Consider the following 23,109-nt stretch of genomic DNA (forward strand, 5'->3'; position numbering starts at 1 on the left):
TTTTTGAGTTTGTGCAGATGATTTTCAAATGGGAAAGCACAGATCTTGTTTAAAGACATTCCAAAATGTCTAACGTCTTCTGCTAAGTGGATAAGAGAATGGACATTGTACGAAGTAAAGACAGGGGTGTAGAGCTTAGTAGATGTTTTATAAAAGTGCATTAGCAGCTCTTCGGCATAGGCTGTATATGCCTTCCTCGTGTCATCATCAGCGTCCAACAGTATGGACATGGCAACGGTCAGTGTTGAGAAGTGGTGGTAGAAGCTGTCAGGTAACAAAGCACGAAGAACAACAGGTCCAGTGTATAGTAAGAATTGCTGGAATTCAGTTTCTTTCCATTTTTCCAGAAAAGCAAGAGACCATGGCTGTCTAACAAATTCCCTCGGGAGTTTTCCATTAAGAAACTCGAGCTTGGATGAAATTTAACGAATTTTGCACTCTCTAGGACCCTGTTTCAAGAAGACGAGCAAGCGTCTAACCACCCCTAGACAGACCAGATGGATGAAATATTTCCACACATGCTAGCATAACCAAATTTACGGTATTTACTAGTTGCCATATCAACACTATGCAGAGAAAAAAAGAACACCAAAATTCACCTTTTGAAGATATTGCTGAATATTTCTTTTAGTTCTTCATAGTTAAAGTAAATTTCTGGCTGAAGTAAACTTTTCATTACAGTTTTTATTTCATTTAAAATTAGACAAATATGCTATTATTTTAATTTCCAATTTGTTATTTATCAGTTAGGTAGTTAATTAATGCTTCGCAAACCAGCAGAAGACACTAACCTGTATTATATTCCAGTTGCGCAGATGGGGAACGTTGTAACACTGTGTTACAATATGCCCCGCTGTTATTAAACTATGCTTTTCTCTGATATTAGCGGTTCAGTTTACACTATTTACTTCTAAGGATTTTGATAAGAAACCACAAGAAACAGGTGAAAAAAGGCTGACAATCAATGTTTAATGTTCAGAAGTTATTATTTCAAGAAATATAAAGCCTTTTGGCTGGTTTATGTGTGTCGTGTTTAATAATGCAATTTATCGACATAAAAAATCTTGAGCTCAAACTTGACTTTTGACCCCTATTTTTAAATCCGCTGCCTTTGAATTTTATGCAAAAAAGTGAGACGTCGTCCCAGGGCAAAGAGCAGTAACTTCCACACTATCAGTATTCAGTTGCTGATCACCATTTACAAAATCATTAGTAACAACTGTATAAAATCTAGAGATCATGGCATTTATTTTGGATGACTGATAATTACTTATAGCAATCTACTTATTGCTATCCTGTGTTTTGGTTGCATTCTGGTGCCATTATTAATACATTAGACATGAAACAATAATTTCTGGTAAAGAGTATTTTTAATTGGTGTGCAGTAAAACTAACAGGTTGACTGATAGGTGACAGTGAATTATATTAATAAATTCAAGATTTTCTAATGAGTAAAGATCTTCACATTACTAATGAGTAAACATAACTATTTATTTAATTAAATTCATTTAAAATGTATTTAATACAGCAAAGATAAAACAAATTATGTACAGGTAAGTGAACTTTGGAATCCTCTTCTTTCTTTCATTGGAATCCTGTTGACTTTACTCCACATCCACCACAACATCGCTCACAGGCAGTGAACACCAGTAAGCTCTCCTGTTCGGGGGCATAAAAGGACATAGTTTTTTTATAATTTAATTCTTCTTTGCCTCTTCAATTCCACGGTCATGTGGTCTCAAGACAGAAGGCTCCTTCAGCTCAAACTTAGCCTAGAGGAAGTCCAGCTCGGTAAAGTGAGCATCTGCACGGGACAGTTTGAAGAACAGGCTCCTGGAGCCACGTCGCAGCTGAATGACTGCCATCTTGCTCAGATTTGGTGCCTTCTTGGTCTTAACACTGGAATGGCCATCCTTCCAGTTCAGCACATCAGCGTTTTTCATCTCGACCACTTCCACCTTCTTGGAGTTTGAGATTGACACAACACTCACAAAATCCTCAAAGTCATACACCAATCCTCCAGGATGATTTCTCATCTCCTGCTCAACACCATGGTGAAAACTGTCAGCCCTCATGAAAGTGTGTCCCTTCTCAAAGTATTTTAGACTTATATCCTCCATGGAGGTGGTATCACCATTAACAATGCAGACCAGGGATGATAGCAGGAACCAATTCTTGTTTTGGGCTGAACAGTTATCCACCCAGAAGATGCTGTGGAACATGTCCCTTTCTTTCTTTAGTACAGTCACATAGGCCGAGGTGATCTCTGCTGCATTTCGCCCAGCCGTGCCCTCATGCCAGACCACAGATATGGTGTTTTTTTATTTTCTTCTTTTTTTAGTGCTGAAGATGCAATTTGTTCACAATATTGAAATATTTTTGTGTTTAAATTGTAATGTCTTACACTACTTCTGTGTTACTTTTGAGTTAATTTTGATATTGCTGTTTGTAATAACAGTAGATATAATAGGTGTGGTCTAGTAATCTAAACTGAATATCACACAATATTTTGACACAATTTTGACCATTAAGGGACAGTATTTGCCATTTAAATATATTTTCCAATTAATTGTTTTTACCTGTTTGAATACATTTTAAAAATAAATAATATTTTAAATAAAAAGGCTCAAAAGAGAACTATGCTATGATGATAAAAAATGAAGTGATCCTTTTAATTGTTAAACTCAGTGACTTAGCACCAGACGTCAAGTCATTTTTTAACAAAGCAAATCGCTGTATTTATGAATCACTAATTAATCATTGACTCACAATTCGTTTAGAGCCACAGATTCATTCACAAAAATAGCCTAGCCTAAAGGAAGTCTCGATTGATGTGAACGCCAGCAGACAGGAATAATGCCTCAGAATTCTTGTGGATAGTTGTGGATTTAACATCTCTGATGACATTCATCAGCAAACAGAGCATCTGCCGTGAAACCATCTCTCCAGCACAATGGCTCTGCATTTATCTAAGGTAGTTACCGTTAAAACTAAAATGGCCATCATATTTTTAGAGAGTAACTATTACAACAATTTAGTGCTGAAGATGTAATTAACAGCTAGAAATGAACGATATTTGATATAAAATACTTTATTATACATATATATATATACGTTACCCAATGAATAATAATATATTAATAAGGCAGTTTGGCACGACTTGCCTGGAACGCTACAAAGTCGTGATTTACGGGCTCAAAAACTTGCTTGAAATGCAGCATAACTTTACAAATATACGCATTTGTTTACATTTGAGTTTGGGTTTCGCATCAAGTCTTGCCTAACAACGCCCCTCAGCTGTTACAAATTCCCTGCAAACTACGGCTTCTTGGGGCTTATTGCCATCCCAAAGAGGCACAAAATCACTTTCACAGACTTTTACCTTAAATGTTCCTTCTTGGTGGAATGGCCTACCCAATTCAATCCAAGCAGCATTGAGAATCAGCTAAAAACACATCTCTTCCATCTTTAATTTACCCTCTAACTCTAGAAACTCTCTATTCTTTAAAAACATATTTTCTCAATTTTTTCTTTTTTTTTATTATAAAATTAACAAAAAACACTATCTTGCTCTATTCTTTTTCTATTCTATCTGTTTTCTTTTTATTTACTAGAAGAAACAACTAGAAGAAAAATGCGCATTTTCAACCACAGGAAAAAGTAGTCAAAGTTGAAATTATAGGACTAAGTCTGAGTACACTGTAAGTGATAACAAGCAGTATGTTGTTTTACCATGCAAAGCCACATGTCCAATTCATCATGTTCATGTTTCTGCTAGACAAGACCATAAAAAGTTGTGTATCTTGTATTAGAGCAGTTAAGATTAGATGCTTAGTTCTGTAGAAGATGACCAGGTTTTCCACAATATAGACAGAGTTTGGAAGTGATCCTGCGTTGATGTTCAGACCAGGAAAAGCATGTTGAATCGACTTGCAAGGGTTCTGGTACTGGAGAGCAAGCTGCCACCGTAGCGGACTGAGGAGCGTTTTCTGAGGGCTGGCAGGCGGCTAGGCGTTGAGAAATCCTGGTTGTTCTCTGTAGGAAAGTCTCCAACCCAACCGAATCATCATTTAAGGCCATAGCAGCACGCAGTTCTGGTTGGAGGCCGTGTCGATATGGTCCCAGCAGTGAAATCTCGTTATCGTAACCAGAACAGCTGATCTGATACGGTGAGAGTTTCTGTGGTTGTACTAAAGACATCAGAGAATTTACTGGTAAATTGTTCAAATGACTGAATTATGGGGTTGTCGGTATTCCATATAGCTTCAGCCCACTTAAGAGCTTTACCGGTGAGTAGACAATTGTTGTGGTTGCATGCTGATGTAAAGACGAACTTGAAGCAGAAAACTGCTACACTCAGCCGCTTCTCCTGAGAAGGTGTTTGGTAAAGTCATGGGACTTCCTGAGGCAGATGGCAGTGGGGGAAATGGTGCAAAATCATGGCAGTCCACCACATTCAGTCATGTGTGAATAAATGTAAATATTTATTAAAAACACCCAATAAAGACAGTGATGATGCAGTCAGGACCGTGGTGCCGGCTTGCTTTGAAATGTATTTGATAATTGCGCCTAATGCTCCTGCGCCCGCACGCCAGTCATTTGAATCAGTACATAATAATGAAAACAATACCTTGAAATTTTTTTTAAAACAATGAACCCCTGTAAACATGTCAGTCCAAGGATCCAGTGAACGAATGCGTTCAAATAGAAAGTTCTAAACGAAATTCACAAATGAAGCGTATACCCACTTCACCAGTTACCACTACACTGATTTGCATTTTGCCAGGCATGTGATAATGCATTGTTTGTTTTCCTTACTGCCATATATGTACATGTACATTTACGGTGCGTAACTGAACATTTGTACTTTTTGCAACATGTAAACATTTTTGACATCCTGAAATGGAGTGGGCAAGAAATTCCTTCTCAAAAAATTAGCATATTGTGATAAAGTTCATTTTTTTCTGTAATGTACTGATAAACATTAGACTTTCATATATTTTAGATTCATTTCAACACAACTGAAGTAGTTCAAGCCTTTTATTGTTTTAAAATTGATGATTTTGGCATATAGCTCATGAAAACCCAAAAATCCTATCTCAAAAAATTAGCATATTTCATCCGACCTATAAAAGAAAAGTGTTTTCAATACAAAAAAGTCAACCTTCAAATAATTATGTTCAGTCATGCACTCAATACTTGGTCGGGAATCCTTTTGCAGAAATGACTACTTCAATGCGGCGTGGCATGGAGGCAATCAGCCTGTGGCACTGCTGAGGTGTTATGGAGGTCCAGGATGCTTCGATAGCGGCCTTAAGCTCATCCAGAGTGTTGGGTCTTGCGTCTCTCAACTTTCTCTTCACTATATCCCACAGATTCTCTATGGGGTTCAGGTCAGGAGAGTTGGCAGGCCAATTGAGCACAGTAATACCATGGTCAGTAAACCATTTACCAGTGGTTTTGGCACTGTGAGCAGGTGCCAGGTCGTGCTGAAAAATAAAATCTTCATCTCCATAAAGCTTTTCAGCAGATGGAAGCATGAAGTGCTCCAAAATCTCCTGATAGCTAGCTGCATTGACCCTGTCCTTGATAAAACACAGTGGACCAACACCAGCAGCTGACATGGCACCCCAGACCATCACTGACTGTGGGTACTTGACACTGGACTTCAGGCATTTTGGCATTTCCCTCTCCCCAGTCTTCCTCCAGACTCTGGCACCTTGATTTCCTAATGACATGCAAAATTTGCTTTCATCCGAAAAAAGTACTTTGGACCACTGAGCAACAGTTCAGTGCAGCTTCTCTGTAGCCCAGGTCAGGCACTTCTGCCGCTGTTTTGGTTCAAAAGTGGCTTGACCTGGCGCCTGTACACGGTGGCTCTGGATGTTTCTACTCCAGACTCAGTCCACTGCTTCCGCAGGTCCCCCAAGGTCTGGAATCGGTCCTTCTCCACAATCTTCCTCAGGCTCTTCTCTTTGTGCAGCGTTTTCTGCCACACTTTTTCCTTCCCACAGACTTCCCACTGAGGTGCCTTAATACAGCACTCCGGGAACAGGCTGGGAGTTTTCAAAAGCCTCAGGAATCTTTTGCAGGTGTTTAGAGTTAATTAGTTGATTCAGACGATTAGGTTAATAGCTCGTTTAGAGAACCTTTTCATGATATGCTAATTTTTTGAGATAGGAATTTTGGGTTTTCATGAGCTGTATGCCAAAATCATCAATATTAAAACAAATGGCTTGAACTACTTCAGTTGTGTGTAATGAATCTAAAATATATAAAAGTATAATGTTTATCAGTACATTACAGAAAATAATGAACTTTATCACAATATGCTATTTTTTTTAGAAGGACCAGTATATGATTATTTTTGGAATCCTTTAGGATTGTTTTGACAAGGGAACATTTTGCAGATTCTGAAAGGGGGGTGTAAACTTTTGACACCAACTGTAATTGTAGTTGCAACAATGTGGTTCCTGAGAAACAAAGAGGTGTATATTCGTAGAGTAATTTACAACAACTTTGAATGTGGTCAATCAGAATCAAGGACCGGAACTGTCTGTTCTAGACAATTTGTTTGAAACACTGTCCATGATAAGGGGATCTGTTAGGCTTCTCTTTATTGTGAATCTCCATGTGGCTGTTAAGGCTTCCTTTCTGCCTGAAACTTTTTCCACACTGTTTGCATGAGTAAGGCTTCTCTCCAGTGTGAACTCTCATGTGAATGTTAAGGTTTCCTTTTTGACTGAAACTGTTTCCACACTGTTTGCATGAGTAAGGCTTCTCTCCAGTGTGAACTCTCATGTGAATGTTAAGGTTTCCTTTTTCAGTGAAACTTTTTCCACACTGTTTGCATGAGTAAGGCTTCTCTTCAGTGTGAAATCTTATGTGTTTGTTAAGGTTTCCGTTTTCAGTGAAACTTTTTCCACACTGTTTGCATGAGTAAGGCTTCTCTTTAGTGTGAATTCTCAAGTGCCTTTTAAGGTGTCCTTGTAGTTTGAAACTCTTTCCACACTGACAGCAAGTGAATATACTCATAGTTCCTGTCTTTTGAGCTGTTTTTTGTTTAGAAGTCTTTTCAGACTCTAAGGAACAAAAAGATTTTTCTCCAGACACGAAATAGTGAAGATTCTCAAACTCATCTTTCTCTTCAGTTTCATTCAGATCTTCTCTCTCCTCTTTCAGCGCTGTTAGGTCTAAGATGGATAAACAAAGAGATAAAAGTTAACCCCAGTTAAATGGCACAAAGCAATTAACATCACAACATGTAAATACATATAACAGTAGGTCAAACCAATAAGTGTTAAGTTTTCCCCAAAAAGTAATTTACCATTCTATCTTTTACGCCTGTTTCACAAAGCCAAAGCCTTTTGGAGAATCTATTTGTGGCAGTCAGTTTTGATATTGTGGCAAGTCGCTACAAAATTATCCATGTATGGGAAACACCACTTAAGCCAACTCATCACCTTAACGTTCAGTTGGGCTAGAATTAGATTAATGCCAAAGCTCAGCTTTTGTTTTTCATACCCCAGTTTGAGAACCTCTGGTTTATACCGTTCACATCTTAAAATACAGTACCTTGGTGTAAGAATGACCTACCACTCCACTCTGATGCCTCCTGAACATTTTATATATTTTGTTCCTTCTTCTTCCCCTTTTTCCTAATTTTCCTCCTTATTCCCTTTTTTAACTTTATAAATACACAAGATATAAAGGTGTACAACTTATGCATTACAATCTCACACCTCACATAATTACATCAGAATTTAACTGCCATGTTAATGCTTTTGTTTTTGCTTAGTTTGTGTTTGTTTTATTGTCAGACTTGCTTTTTATTTTATTTATACTTATATATATGTACACATAAACACTTTACATTACAGCTCTTTTCTCCTATTTTGTACTGTTTTTCTGTATGTCCTACGTTGTCTTGTTCTAAAAAAAAAAAGGTAAATGAAACGATCTTACTAGAAGAAATGCACCAAAAAGTGTCATTTGTGCCATTTGAATAAGCAAATTTAACACTTTCTGACATTTCAGTGTGGATGAGAAACTTTTAGAAATTGCTTGAAAATGTTAGTGTGGATAGAGAATATTTTTAAACTAAAAGGCTGTTTTCAGTTGTATCCAGATTAATTTAGCCTAAGTGTTTACTTGTTTATTTGCTTACCAAATACTTTAAATTAACAAATGTAGACAGAATGCAGAAGCCAAATGTGATTAACATTTCAAGGTTTGCTTTGTTAGTACTTTTGCTCAAGTAGCCAAAGTGACAGAAATCAATGGTTTTAACATTAGAAGCAGATACTAGGTTTAATGTTACAGGAAAAAAAATATAATTTGGTTTAGGCTAATTCCATATTATTGTTACAACTTAAATGCATGACGTCATAATAACAAATGGCCAGTGTGAAAGCAAGATCTTCTCAGCTGCAATTGAAGGCAGCATTAGTGTTTGATCTCAACACTTGATGTCAAAAAATTTCTACACCTGTGTGACATTATTCAGAAATATCATTCATTTCTGTAGTGACTTCAGGTTTGAGAATGAAAACCAACCTGTTTGTTTCTCAGTTTCTTCATGTTTGACTCTAAATGCTCCTTCACTCTTCATGTCTTCACTCTCCTCTTTAATAAACGCCATCTTTGTTTGTTCCTCATTATCTTCATGTTTGACTCTGAATGCTTCTTCAATCTTCATGTCTTCACTCTCCTCTTTAATAAACACCATCTTTATTTGTTCCTCATTATCTTCATGTTTGACTCTGAATGTTTCAATCCTCATGTCTTCACTCTCTTCTTTAATAAACTCCATCTTTGTTTGTTCCTCAGTATCTTCATGTTTGACTCTGAATGCTTCTTCAATCTTCATGTCTTCACTCTCCTCTTTAATAAACACCATCTTTATTTGTTCCTCATTATCTTCATGTTTGACTCTGAATGCTTCTTCAATCTTCATGTCTTCACTCTCCTCTTTAATAAACGCCATCTTTATTTGTTCCTCAGTATCTTCATGTTTGACTATGAATGTTTCAATCCTCATGTCTTCACTCTCTTCTTTAATAAACTCCATCTTTGTTTGTTCCTCAGTATCTTCATGTTTGACTCTGAATGCTTCTTCAATCTTCATGTCTTCACTCTCCACTTTAATAACACCATCTTAATAATAGTGTCACATGGATCCCAGTGTCTTCTCTGTGGATTCTCCAGGAGTTTTTCTGTGTGCTTGAATACTTTTTCCTGTTTAAGATGAGAATAATTAATAGAAAGAAAAAGCAATGCAAACACAATCTTTGGGTGCTTTTCAATCACCTCCTAGTTCAGCAGTCAGTGCACTAGTAAGACAGTCAGAGAGTAGTTCAGTGTTTCCCCAACCATTTTCTCGGGGGACGCCCCAAACTCCCGCAAACCCAATCGCAAGATCACAATCACTACACCAGACCCCGTTTTTATGGCATCAAATAATGACTTAAAAAAGAAATTATTAGAAAAACGATGGAAACCATCTTTGGAAAAAAATTATTTGAAGTGTAATTTGATTATTTAGTTTGGCTCACATCCCATTAGATTACAATGAGAGGGCGGGGTTTATGACCTATACTGCAGTCAGCCACCAGGGGGCGATCGAAAACTTTTAGCTTCACTTTTCAGGACACATACCGCACACTTGGTTCCTATGGAAGCATGTGTGTAGCAAACTTCAATTTGCAATGCAATATGCAAAATGGCAATACAATGTGCAAAATGACAATGCAATATTGAAAATGGCAATGTAGTTCTGTATTTAATTTGACATTTTCCAAGCGTGCAAAATTTGGTGCAGAATGAAATTGAAAATTAGATTATATTATTTAGATTTGCCATTTCCAATAGAAATTTTATTTTTTGTGGGCGTGGTCAGCTCAGAATGCATTTTCAAAGCCGCATTGAATTTTGCTACAAATATCCCACTGCGCCATGATGAAAATGCAATCGTAGGTGTCCTAACTGTTAGTCTAAATGCATTTAGGACAAATAACATTTAAATGATAATTTTGCACACGTTACACATATCAAATCAATTTGGGTTATACATTTTAATTTTAATTTTGCTATTTATAAAGCATTAAAATAGTATGCACTTTACAACTTAAGGCTACTCTTGGAAATGGCAAATGTAAATAATATAATCTTATTTTCAATTTCATTCTGCACCAAATTTTGCACGCTTGGAGGTGGTGGAAAATATCAATTTAAATACAGAATTACATTGCCATTTTGCATATTGCATAAAGGGAACGTTCTAGTTACATAAAGAAAACTTTCCTGGCTAACCAATAGGGAACGTTCTTGGGAACTTTCTGGGAACCAAAAATTGTTAGCTGGGTAACCACTTAATTGTAGAAAAAATTACTACAATTATTATTTAAACGGTAAATTATTATTTATTGATTTTAATAGTAAACCTATAGTTTGTTTATGATTATGAGAAAAATTAAAACACAAGAATTTCTATTTAAAAAAAAAGCAAGATTGTAGAGCCCTAATTGTTCAAAATGTTAAAATAGAGAGTTTTGAAGTTATATTTTTACTGAAATAAAATGTTTTCGTTATTTCACAAAGTAGGGTAAAGTACTGGGGGGAAAAAGTAACCCCAAAGCTGGAAACCTAGGGGAAACACTGTAGTTAAACAGACTTCAGTAAACTTAGATAACAGACTTATATATTAAATGTACACAAATTACACAGATCGTTCATATTCAGATAGGCTATTTTGATTTATATTTGGTATTCAGTTTTCTGTTTATCATATAATGAAATCATTCTCGGTTGTGATTCACTCGTTTGTGTTTGTTGTTGTCGTTTGTGGTCCGCGTGCCGCTGAATCGAATCACTGAATCATTTCACAAATGATTTGATTCAAATGATTCGGATTCTCAGTTTCTCTCATCACTTCTTATCATCACACGATTGATTCATGATATAGAGAGAGCGAAATGAGACGCACATTCTCTGTTACTAAAGGCTAACGCTTTAACTAACACCAAATAAAGCATTACCTTTATTTTACATAGCTTGTGAAAACGCTTTATTGATGCAACAATCTCCATTGGTTTAAAAACTTTAAAAGCACAAACCTTTCTCCAGAAGACTCACAACAGATGAGGAGCGCGGTGCATTTTTATGACGTCACATCATCAGAGCAAAATAAAAGTCCCATTGGTGCACTGCTCTCTAGAATCATAGAAATGTTGATTATATTATAGAATTTCGTACCCATATAATGATGCATTTCTTAAGTTACTAAATCTATAAATATTAATCTCTATTTTTCATGCACATTCATAACACTGTTTTATGTTGATATACATTGCCATTGAATTCACATAAACTAGTTAATGCTGGTGTAACTGTTACAAAGAGGGTGTGAGGGCAAATTTAATCTAGCACTCTTTAAACTATTGTAATCAATCTCTTGTTATTTTGTTAATTTGTTTGTGCATTTATTTTTTCCTCTTTTGGAAAGTTACTGAAACACTGTCAGGTATATGAGGACACTAAATATATTTGTGTCAGTTTCTATTTACCACTACAGAAGTTTATTTATTAATGAAATATGACTTACATTTCCCCAGAATATTATTACTTTTTTTTAAATTGGTATATAATCTATAATAAAATATGATTTTAATATTAACTAGTCACATATTAAGATTTCAGTTTTGGAACTAAAGTCATTAATAGCAGATCCACGCTGAAAATGAACAAATCTTCTTTAAGGATTGGATAGAAATAATATAGTCTGTATTTAATCTTTTTTATTTCAATGGTAATGTTCTTTTATGTAAGCAATTTTGTTTTTAAATTAAAATGTTTGCAGTGTAAAGGAATATGGTTCATTGATTATTAAATTTTTAGTTCCCTTAATTGGCAAAATTTGCAAATATATTCAGCTGTTACTCAATATCTTCCCTTATTAACAGTGAAAGGTTTGGCTAATAAATACAAGACACAATAAACTTTTTATTAGAAACTTTAACTAGAAGTAGGCTACATCTATCAGAAAATAAATAAAATATGTTGTATTAGTGTTATGATTTTAGTGAAGTTAAATGTTTTGAAACCAAAATACCTACAATATCCAGTTAGACCTGTAGTAAACTCAGAAGAGAACATCAGGACTGAATCTTCATCAGATCTTGTTTGAGCTGGTCCTGTGTGTCGCTGTGGTCATCCAGACTGACTAAAACACTCAATCACTGGAGTTTTATTCAGATTTCAGGAGGCCGTTCTTACAGATGAAGACAAAGCTCTCAGATCACAAGCTTAGGCTACGTCTACATTAATCCGGATACATTTAAAAACTGAGTTTTCATTTTAAAATGCTCTCCGTCCACACTAGCGATAATTTATGGAAATATCTCATCCTCCACTGAGGACGACACTTCTTGTCCAAAGGAAATAGACTTTTCTGCATCTTTAATTGGCAAAAACCATGTCAACATATTCAGTTGTTACTCCTCATCTTCCCTTTTTAACAGCGAACAGTTCAGTTAATAAATACATGCACTGTAAAAAATTCACCCGTATATTTACAGTAAAAAACTGGCAGCTGTGGTTCCAGCTCTTTACTGTAATTTTACAGTTTCAACAATGCTGTAATTTCACAGTAAAGTACTGCAGCTGTGGTTCCAGCTCTTTACTGTAATTTTACGGTTTCAACAATGCTGTAATTTTACAGTAAAATACTGGCAGCTGTGGTTCCAGCCCTTTACCGTAATTCTACGGTTTTAAATTTTACAGCTCTGCTTTAATTTCACCAAGTACTGGCAGTAAAGGTTCCAACTATAATTTATAAAAAAGTTTTAATATAAATACTGTTTTCTATTTACTCTATTGTCCGATATCTATTAACATCCCTATATGTATACAGACTATCTAAACAGACATTTTACTCAATGGAAATAAATGAAGGAAATAGATTATGGTACAGTATTGTTTACCATTTATTTAAAACATCTAACAGGTTAACAAATATATTAACAGTTGGGGGAGGGGGGGTCACAAAAAAGGAACCAGTAGGCAAAAAGAAGAAACCTTACAAAGAGGGAAGTCTGGATTTGAGAGGACAAGAGAACCATGTGGTGAAAAAAAACGTATGAAAAGGCAAAAAACAGCCAACACGTCCCACATCAGCTTTTGATCTGTTCTCAGAGGAAATCCAAATCTGAGAGGAAAGAAAAAAAAAGGAAAATCTTAGTGGTAAAATAAATCACGTCAAAAACTAGTAATCACATATTCTACGAACACTTTTAAAAGAGACATAAAATGATCATGTCATTGTACATAACTAATCTTAGAGAGCAAATGATGGTGTAATGTTTGTTACAGCATAGATGAAAAAAATAAAAAACATAATCTTGACAGAAAGATTATGGGGTTAAGACAAGATGAGAACGTTTAGCTGTGTGTAACAGATCAAACAAGGTACTAATGACCAACCATCACAAAACAAAAACATTTGTGGATCATAGAGGTAACAAGGTAGTCACTAACAAAACGTACATTTTTATTACACTGCTCTGGCTAATGGGATGTGTTTAGTAAAGTCATGAAAGATTATAATTGTTTGTGTAGCTAGCTTAAACACTTTGTGTAGGGATGCACCGATACGAGCTGCGCAAATCAATGTTCATTATCAGTGTGAATGTGCGCAGCTCGTCAGTAACAACGGCTGTGTGTAGTATATACGGCTCAACGTGAAATCACACACCTGATGGCATTTACCGCTGATTACAGAGTGCATCCCTAACTTTGTGTTTGTCTATACATGTGACTGATGAAGACATTTTATGACCAATAATGCATAAAATCATCCAATTCCAAAGGGTTCAGATACTTTCACTGAATATGAATGCAGTTAAGATGTGTTGATTCTTTTAGGAGGCTGCACAAATGTGAGTGTCAGTGGGCATTTAAGTTTAGTTACCTAGACGAAGTTCCATTCGAAATCGATGAGGTTCTTCAGGAGAGAAGCAACTTTGGGATTGACCGTGGTAGACTTCTTGCTGACAAGTTTTCCAGTCTTCTTTGAAACCACCTTGCCTCTGCAGGTCTTCGAACCTCTTTCAGGGTTTATCCCAACGAATCGTCTAAGGGTAATACAAAAAACACACCCACACACACATTAAAAAAGAAAACTTACAAAATCTACCTTTTATCAATTTAAATATTGGATTAAATATACATTTGCTAAATTAGGGACCAATAAAAGAAAATTATAAACCAATTTAAAGGGTACTATAAAAGGTGATAAAATACCTTTGAATGAATTCCAATGTGCCACATGCCTCCTCTGGATACTGAAGATTGCAGACGTAGAACATTGCAAACATGGTTGCTATTCCAGTCAGAAATTTAGGTTGTATGCCCTCACAAACAACATGACCCTCTAGGGTAACCATCCAGCGTTCAGTGCAGTTCCCTTCCGGGAACTCGAGCCGCGTCTAGAAACGCTATGGGGAACGCCATTGGCGGGCCGCACTCTGAATCATGTCTTACAACCAATGAAATGACGGGAGTGACGTCACAGGCGCGATGACGTCATCGACCAGGAAGTATAAAGCACGTGCGTTTGACGCCCGCGGCAGCTTTTGTCATTCAGCGAGAGCGCTCTGTGTCTGTCTGTCTGCCCACTGTTTTTTGTGCCAGTTTGCACACCTTTTATTTGAGTAGAATGGCTTCAAAACAACCTAAAAAGAGTTTGGTGGCTTTTAAGAGGCATAGAAGGTGTGTTCCTCCCTGCCAACGTTTCATAGTTGGTGGGGATACACACAGTCTATGCGTGGTGTGTTTGGGAGCGGAGCATGCACAGTCAGCCCTCGAAAAGGCTGACTGTCCGCAGTGTGAACGTTTACCGCTGCGGTTGCTTCGTTCCCGGAAAGCCCTCTTCGAGGAGGGGGCTTTCATTAGCGTGCCTCGCGGGTCCGGCCCCGCTTCCGCCGAGGCGGAGCGGCGTCGCCACTCGTGGGGCTCGCAGCTCGACCTGCTGGAGGGTTTGGAGACGGGTGACCCCCTATCTCCTCCCTAACTCAGCGGCGCGAGCGATCTCCTTCTGGATGAGGAAGCCCGCACCGCGGCCTCTTCCCCCCCAGAGGAGATCCCAGAGCTCCACATATCTTCCTCCGAGGAGGTTGATGTGGATATTGAGAGCCTGGACGAAACACCACAGCCACCCCGTACGCCTCACTACGAGGAGCTCGTGGAGGTGCTGACTAATGCGGTAGCCAAACTAAACATCTCATGGCCCGCTGAACAAACTCATGAGCCGCAGGCAAGCAGACTAGATGATCGCTTCCTGCGGACAAAGTCAGCACCCCCCACACCGAGCCTTCCCTTCTTCCCTGATCTTCATAAAGAAGTCTCTAGATCATGGGGGAAGCCGTACTCTTTCCGTCTTTACCACCCCACTGAGAGCTATGCTAACGTGGGGGGTGCGGGGGAGTACGGTTATAGGGCGATGCCACGGGTCGAAAAGACGCTTGCGGGCTATCTGGCACCCGGTTCGGCATCGTCCCTGAAGGCTCCGTCCTTGCCCACCCAGCCACTCAAAAATACATCTATTATGGTGGGCAAGGCATATACGGCAGCAGGTCAGGCTGGCTCATGTCTCCATACCATGGCCATCCTTCAGGCATACCAGGCTGACCTGCTGAAGGAGTTCAACGAAGGCAGGGAGGTTAATGTTTCAGAGATGCGGCGCACAGCAGACCTCGCCCTCCGCACCACCAAGGAGACCGCCCGTGCAGTGGGCAGGTCTATGGCAGCCCTGGTGGCCGCGGAGAGACATCTCTGGTTGTCCCTGTCCGCACTAAAAGCCAAGGACAGGGCAACGCTCCTGGACGCCCCAATAGGGCCCGGCTCCGGCCTCTTCGGTGCCTCGGTGGACACAGTTGTCGCCAGGCACCAGGAGGCCAGGAAGCAGGCAGCGGCGTTCAGGACATACCTCCCTCGCCGCGTTTACTCCTCTGAGGCTGCTGGACGGGAGCAGCCTCAGCCGTCAACGAGCTCCTCGTACAGAGAGGCACAGAAACAGAGCGTTACCGCTCGCGCTCCTCCGGTCGGCAGACCTAGAGGACGGGGCCAGCAACGCTCTAAGCCGAGGGCCTCTAACAAAAGGCCTGACCTGAGGGTCGTCCTCCAGTCGAAGAGGTCCTCGGCTAAACGGCCCTGACGGTTACGGCCCAGGGCCAATGAGGGCAGCCCCTCTCGAGGGGGTCTATTCGGCGCCACTCAGTGTGGCCACCGAACCCCCTCGCGGCCCTCAGGAGATCTGTCAGCTAACCCTGCCAGCGTTACAGGGCGCGGCAATCTCCCACGAACATCATCTAGCTGTTCCGCCCGGAAACGTAGCGGCCCTAGAGAGTTCGCAACCCCCACGGGGGTCCTTAGAGAAACTAGTTCAGGAGCTCCCTGCCAGTTCGCTGCTTCAGGTCCCCGAGCTAGTTCCTCAAACAAATCCAGAAACCAGTCTCGAGAGGCTGGTTCCCTTAGTAGATTTTCTGGCAGCGTGGAAACTACTGCCGAATGTCTCCACATGGGTCCTGCAGACTGTAGAAAAGGGTTACTGCATTCAGTTCGGCGCCAAGCCGCCACCCTTCAGCGGGGTATTTCCAACCGTAGTGAACCCCGAGCAGGGTCTGGTAATGGAACAAGAAGTAGAAACTCTTCTAAGGAAGGAGGCCATCGAGGTGGTCCCTCCTCAAGACAGAGAATCCGGGTTCTACAGCCGGTACTTCATAGTTCCCAAGAAGGATGGAGGGCTCCGGCCCATCTTAGATCGCAGGCAATTGAACCGCTCAGTAAAGAGACTGAAGTTCAAGATGCTCACTATCAAGCAGGTAGTGTCACAAATCAGGTCCGAGGACTGGTTTGTCACGATAGATCTAAAATACGCGTATTTTCACGTCTCCATCCTTCCTCAACACAGGAAGTTCCTCAGGTTCGCTTTCAGGGGCGAAGCTTACCAATACAGGGTACTTCCTTTCGGCCTAGCTCTCTCTCCCCGTACTTTCACAAAGTGTGTGGATGCGGCTCTGGCTCCTCTGCGACTCCAGGGCATCCGCATACTCAACTACATAGACGACTGGCTCATCCTAGCCAGCTCAGAGCAGTTAGCGGTTCAACATCGAGGTGTTGTTCTCGCTCACATGAAAGAATTAGGGTTGAGACTCAACGCCAAGAAAAGTGTACTTTCTCCATTACAGAGGACCACTTACTTAGGCGTGGTGTGGGATTCGACCACGATGCAGGCACGTATGTCTCCTGCTCGGATCGAGTCGATCCTTACTGCAGCAAATGCGGTCAAGCTAGGCCAGTCACTCACTGTCAAACAGTTCCAAGTACTGTTAGGTCTTATGGCAGCCGCATCCAACGTGATACCTTTTGGACTGCTACACATGAGACCACTACAGTGGTGGCTCAAAACCAGGGGGTTCTCCCCGAGGGGAAACCCATTCCGCAAGATCAAGGTCACGCGGCGCTGCCTACGTGCCTTGGCTATGTGGAAGAAACCCTGGTTCCTCTCTCAGGGTCCAGTTCTGGGAACTCCGTGTCGCCGTGTTACACTAGCGACGGACGCATCCCTCAATGGATGGGGAGCGGTCATGAGTGGCCGCTCAGCCCAAGGCCTGTGGAGCCCTCATCTTCTCTCATGGCACATAAATCGCCTAGAGATGTTAGCTGTGTTCCAGGCCCTGAAGTGTTTCCTTCCAGACCTAAGAAACCGCCACGTGTTGGTCCGTACAGACAGCACTGCGGTAGTGTACTATATAAACCATCAAGGAGGGACCCGCTCACGCCCCTTGTTCAAGCTGGCGTACCGGATCCTCCTGTGGTCTCAAGGAAAGCTTCTCTCCCTGAGAGCAGTCCACATTCCTGGACATCTGAATGTGGGAGCAGACGTCCTGTCGAGGCAGGGGCCGAGGCCCGGGGAATGGATGCTTCACCCAGCAGTGGTGAAGCAGATCTGGAGAAAATTTGGCCAGGCTCAGGTGGACCTCTTCGCGACTCGAGAGACATCGCAATGTCCCCTCTGGTACTCTCTAGTTCCTCCAGCTCCTCTCGGACTGGACGCTATGGTACAGACGTGGCCGAGGCTTCGTCTGTACGCCTTTCCCCCGATCGCTCTGCTCCCAGGAGTTCTGGAAAGAGTGCGCCGGTTCCAAGTACGGCTGCTGCTAATAGCCCCGTATTGGCCGGCCCAAGTATGGTTTCCGAACCTAGTCTCCCTCCTCGACGGCTCTCCATGGGAGATTCCCGTCAGGAAGGACCTCCTGTCTCAGGCTGGGGGCGCTATTTGCCACCCCCACCCAGAGAGGTGGAAGTTATGGGTGTGGCCCCTGAGGGGGCACAACTCATAGAAGCTGGTCTCTCAACCGAGGTTGTTGAGACCCTTCTCCAATCCAGAGCCTTTCTTTACCCAAGAGTTGGGTACGTACCGAAGGTCCCGTCCCTAGCACCTCAGCCTATAACGCTGCAAGCGTTCTATCCTCCTCCGTTCCTGGAGCCAGATCACAGGAAGTTTAATTGCATGTGCCCAGTCAGAGCATTAGATGCTTACGTCCACAGAGCTGCCCTGTGGCGTAAAACAGAACAGCTGTTTGTCTGTTATGGCCCTCCAAAGAAGGGCCACCCAGCTGCTAAAACCACTATCAGTAGATGGATCATTGATGCCATATCTACTGCCTACGAGTCTTCTGGTCTCCCATCACCGATCGGAGTCAAGGCTCACTCTACTCGAGGCCTCTCTGCCTCGAAAGCTCTGACGGCAGGTGTCCCCATCCAGGACATCTGCAATGCTGCGGGTTGGTCTTCGCCCCTGACATTTGTCAGGTTTTATCAAATCGACCTCAGAGCCACTCCAGGCTCCTCCGTACTGGACTCTAGCCAGTAAGCCATTAATATCAGCCATCTCCCTAGCCAGGAGGAGACTTCTCAAGGCGCATTCTTTTAGTTAAAAGAAGAGAAGTCGTTACTCGCCACACCCTCCTCGTGTGCCTGAGGGCCGAGGAGTGGTTTCAGGATCCTTAGTCCCCCCTGTGCTGGTCACTTCCAGACAAGGGACTACTATTCCCCGAGAGCCTGAGGGCCGGGGACCATGTCACCTTCTGTCAGTAGAAATCTAGACAAAGGTTCTTTCTCTCAAGCCCTGGTAGGTCCACCAGGCAGAACTTACTCAGTCCCGCTTGCTCTGGCATATCCCCAGACAAAGGACTAAGACTCCTCGAGTGCCCGGGGCCGAGGAGTATCTCTCTAGCGCTTACGGTCTTTCAAATTAGGATGTAAGCCGAGTAGAAGGTCTGCTCATATCCTCGTGTGCTCGATAGCCGAGGATCATACAACCCTCTTGTCCGCGGAATGCTAGACAATGGTTCATTTCCCTCGCGTGCTGGCAAATTTCCCAGACCGGGTGTAATTCGGTCCCTCTGGTTTCTGGCTTTCTCCAGACCACGGACTAAGACTCCTCGTCTGCCTTCAAATAAGTCCGAGGAGTGCCTCCTGCACTGGTTGGCTACCAGGCAGAGGCCCATACTGTCCTCCCCGTGTGCCCGAGGGCCGGGGATTGCAGTGTCCTGTTGTCCGCATAAGGCTAGACAAAGGCTTATCTTCTCGCGTCCTGGCGGAGTACCAGGCCGAGCCTTGAGTCCCTCTTGCTCTGGCAGAACCCCAGACAAAGGACTACCCTCTCCTCGTGAGCCCGAGGAGTACCTCTCGTTCTGGCTGGCGACCAGACAGAGGCGGACCACCTGGCTGAGGTCCACTTCTCCCTTTGCAAGCAAAGGTCGAGAACCCTATCCTCGTGAGCCTGAGGGCCGAGGATCCTTTCACCATCTTGTCCGTAGAATACTAGACTATGGTTTATCTTCCTCGCGTTCTGGCATCTACCAGGCCGGGTGTAATTCGGTCTGTCTGGTTTCTGGCATTTTCCCAGACCAAGGACTAAGACTCCGCGTCTGCCTTCAAACAAGGCCGAGGAGTGCCTCCTGCACTGGCTGGCTACCAGGCAGAGGCCCATACTGTCCTCCCCGTGTGCCCGAGGGCCGGGGACTGCAGTGTCCTGTTGTCCACATAAGGCTAGACAAAGGCTTATCTTCTCGCGTCCTGGCAGAGCACCAGGCCGAGCCTTGGGTCCCTCTTGTTCTGGCAGAACCCCAGACAAAGGACTACCCTTTCCTCGTGAGCCCGAGGGCCAAGGAATACTCCCGAGGTCGATCTTACTATCCTCGTGGGTCCGAGGACCGAGGATCTCTCCCACTTGTCCGTACAGACAGTGGTCATTTCAGTCCCTCTTGTGCTGGCTGTTCCCAGACAACGGACTAAGACTCTGCGTGTGCCTGAGGGCCGCCGAGTACCTCTCGCTCTGGCTGGCGACCAGACAGAGGAAGACTACCTTTCCTCGTGTGCCCGAGGGCCGAGGACTATAGGGCCTCTTTTGTCCGCGGAAGGCTAGACAAGGGCTCTTTTTCTTCCATCCTGCTCAAAGACACAGCGCAGGCTTTGGAAATTATGGGGGCGTTGGTAGTCTCGTTCCCCATAGCGTTTCTAGACGCGGCTCGAGTTCCCGGAAGGGAACGTCTCGGGTTACGTATGTAACCTAGTTCCCTGAGGGAACGAGACGCCGCGTCTCGAACCATAATTCCCGCACCCTGCGGCGCTCGCTTCATTCCTAAAGAGCTGCCGCGGGCGTCAAACGCACGTGCTTTATACTTCCTGGTCGATGACGTCATCGCGCCTGTGACGTCACTCCCGTCATTTCATTGGTTGTAAGACATGATTCAGAGTGCGGCCCGCCAATGGCGTTCCCCATAGCGTTTCTAGACGCGGCGTCTCGTTCCCTCAGGGAACTAGGTTACATACGTAACCCGAGACGTTCTCTGCCCTCCCTGAAATTAATTATTTTTTTCAAATTATACACAACACTTAAAATAAGTTAACACAATATTCTTAATTTTCTGATTATTTAGGAGTGTATTACTTTTTTTTGTCAGAACACTGTGGCGAGTGGGACGAAGTTGAGGGACGTGAGAGAATGGCGCAAAGACTGTTCATCATCAGCGTGATTACTGATGAGTGACACCTGCACAACGCACCGGTATAAAAGCATAAAAGGAGTAGCAACAACAGTGGAGATCAAAAGAGCTGCTGGCTTATACTTTAATTTTTTTATTGGTTTAATTATTAAAATAATTTAACGTTACTTCCCGTCTCCTTCCCATAACAAAACCCAACATAAAATCAGGCCAGTTCCTCTCTCGATCTTCATTGTCGTCGCTCCTCCTTTTATGCTTCTGCTCCTCTGTGAGAGATACAAGACTGGTGTGTCACACAGGTGTCACTCATCAGTAATCACACTACCGGACTTGCGGTGTTCGCTCATGTCCCTTGACCTCATCCTGCTCGCCACATACACAAATAAATTAAAGTATACATGGCGTGCCCTGAAACTCACCAAAGATTAGGGCTCAGTAAAACATCAAGTAAACGATTCCTAGAAAAAATAAAAAATATTATTTCGTCATCTTAAACCAAGCAAAGCAATTCGACGTCGAGCACAGAGAACATTCAGCTGAGTGTAAGGCCTCAGCTGTTGAGAACTGTCAATCTACAAAACGTGTTTCGCGCCGAAAAGTCGAGAAAATCCGCCTGGTCTTTCAAAAAGAACCTCTTTGACTTTTTAATACTATGTAAGTTACTTGTGAATTTCACAAAACACGCAGGTAACAGCCTAATCGCAGCACTAAATCGAAAAAATATACATAAATATCTATTTTGCTTTGGGAATTTTAACAGCTTTACATTATTTGCATGAAAACTAAACAAATTTACCACTAAATTTTAATTATTATAATGGATCTGGATATTTAGAGTAGTTTTGTAATTATTCTCCATTTTATGTGCATGAGATTATGTGAATAACGTTACCATTAATGCATCTTGTAAGATTCGCATCATGTAACATTACTGAATCAGAAATTCATGTAAATCGAGTTAAGGGTTACTACAAATGAAAGCCAAACTAATTTCTAAATGGTAACTTAACTTTAATCAAGCAAATAGTTCGCCGTGATAATCGGAGCTCAGAGAACATTCATTAGCAGGCAAAATGCCTCAAACGTAAAAGGTCCCATATTGTCAAAATCGAAATTTCCTGGCTTCTTTCATGATAACTGAGGTCTAGGGGCTATGTAACTACCATATGAGTTTCAAAACAGTCAGTCCACAGTAAACTGCACACAGCCTGCTTAAAGTAGCTGTTCATTTTCAGGAGCCGCTGTGACTTCCGTAACGATGTGACGTCCGATCGACTCAAGTCACCGCCTTCAGTCACCGTCCCGAGCACCAATCACGTCCCACCCTCCTTTTGTCAAACCCAGACAACATTGTGTCCATAACAACAAGATAAGCAACAACAACACGAAAACAAGTCGAGAAAACCCTGTTCAGTTGATAGATGTCGAAACTACATCATTGCACAGGCTTCAGAACAACGTGAATATAAGAGACCAGTGGCACGTCAACTTCAGCCTCTTTCACACAGCCATTCCGGTAAATACACAATGACTCCCATGATTTGTTTGATTTGGTTAATTCACAGTTGTTTTCCGGAATCTGTGCGTGCTTTACACAGAACCCATAAAGACATGTGACATTTGGATGTGAGATGTAATGCAACGCGTACGTTTCACTAAACTGAAACTAACCTGAACAAACTGTGCTTCAGCGCTGATAGTGAGGAGCTGGCTCTGTCTGATCGCCGCTTCATTCCACTTTGCACGTTTTTTTTCGTTGTGAAGAGTCGCATGATAACATGCATCATCACTACAACACTGCCTTTATGGTTCTGGCTTTTGTTCACACAGCACTCGTTCCCGTAATTTTCCAGAATCAGCGTGCATTGTGAAAGGGGCTTTACTAAAGCAACAGTTATGTAGCTTACTGCATTCGGTGTTTGAAAAAGAAAAAACATTAATGATCATTCTGAAATATCCTGTTGAGTATCAGCAGGCTAGGCTCTCTCTATGGCTCTGGGTTCGGCTACAACGATACATGACCGTAGTTACCTGTTATTGG

The 23,109-nt window shown here is 41.9% G+C and overlaps 1 protein-coding gene across 1 annotated transcript in view; it reads right to left on the reverse strand.

Moving 5' to 3' along the window:
• Positions 1-8,986, reverse strand: part of LOC141322482 (uncharacterized) — a 116,731-nt gene extending 107,745 nt beyond the window's left edge. Inside the window, exons 1-2 of the mRNA XM_073833430.1 lie at positions 8,707-8,986; positions 6,631-6,950 (exon numbers count right to left, since the gene is read on the reverse strand). Coding sequence (XP_073689531.1) covers positions 6,631-6,950; positions 8,707-8,986 — 600 coding nt within the window. The remainder of the gene's footprint in view (positions 1-6,630; positions 6,951-8,706) is intronic.
• Positions 8,987-23,109: the final 14,123 nt, after the last annotated feature.

This window comes from Garra rufa, chromosome 1 (genome assembly GCF_049309525.1).
Source record: "Garra rufa chromosome 1, GarRuf1.0, whole genome shotgun sequence".
Taxonomy (NCBI): domain Eukaryota; kingdom Metazoa; phylum Chordata; class Actinopteri; order Cypriniformes; family Cyprinidae; genus Garra; species Garra rufa.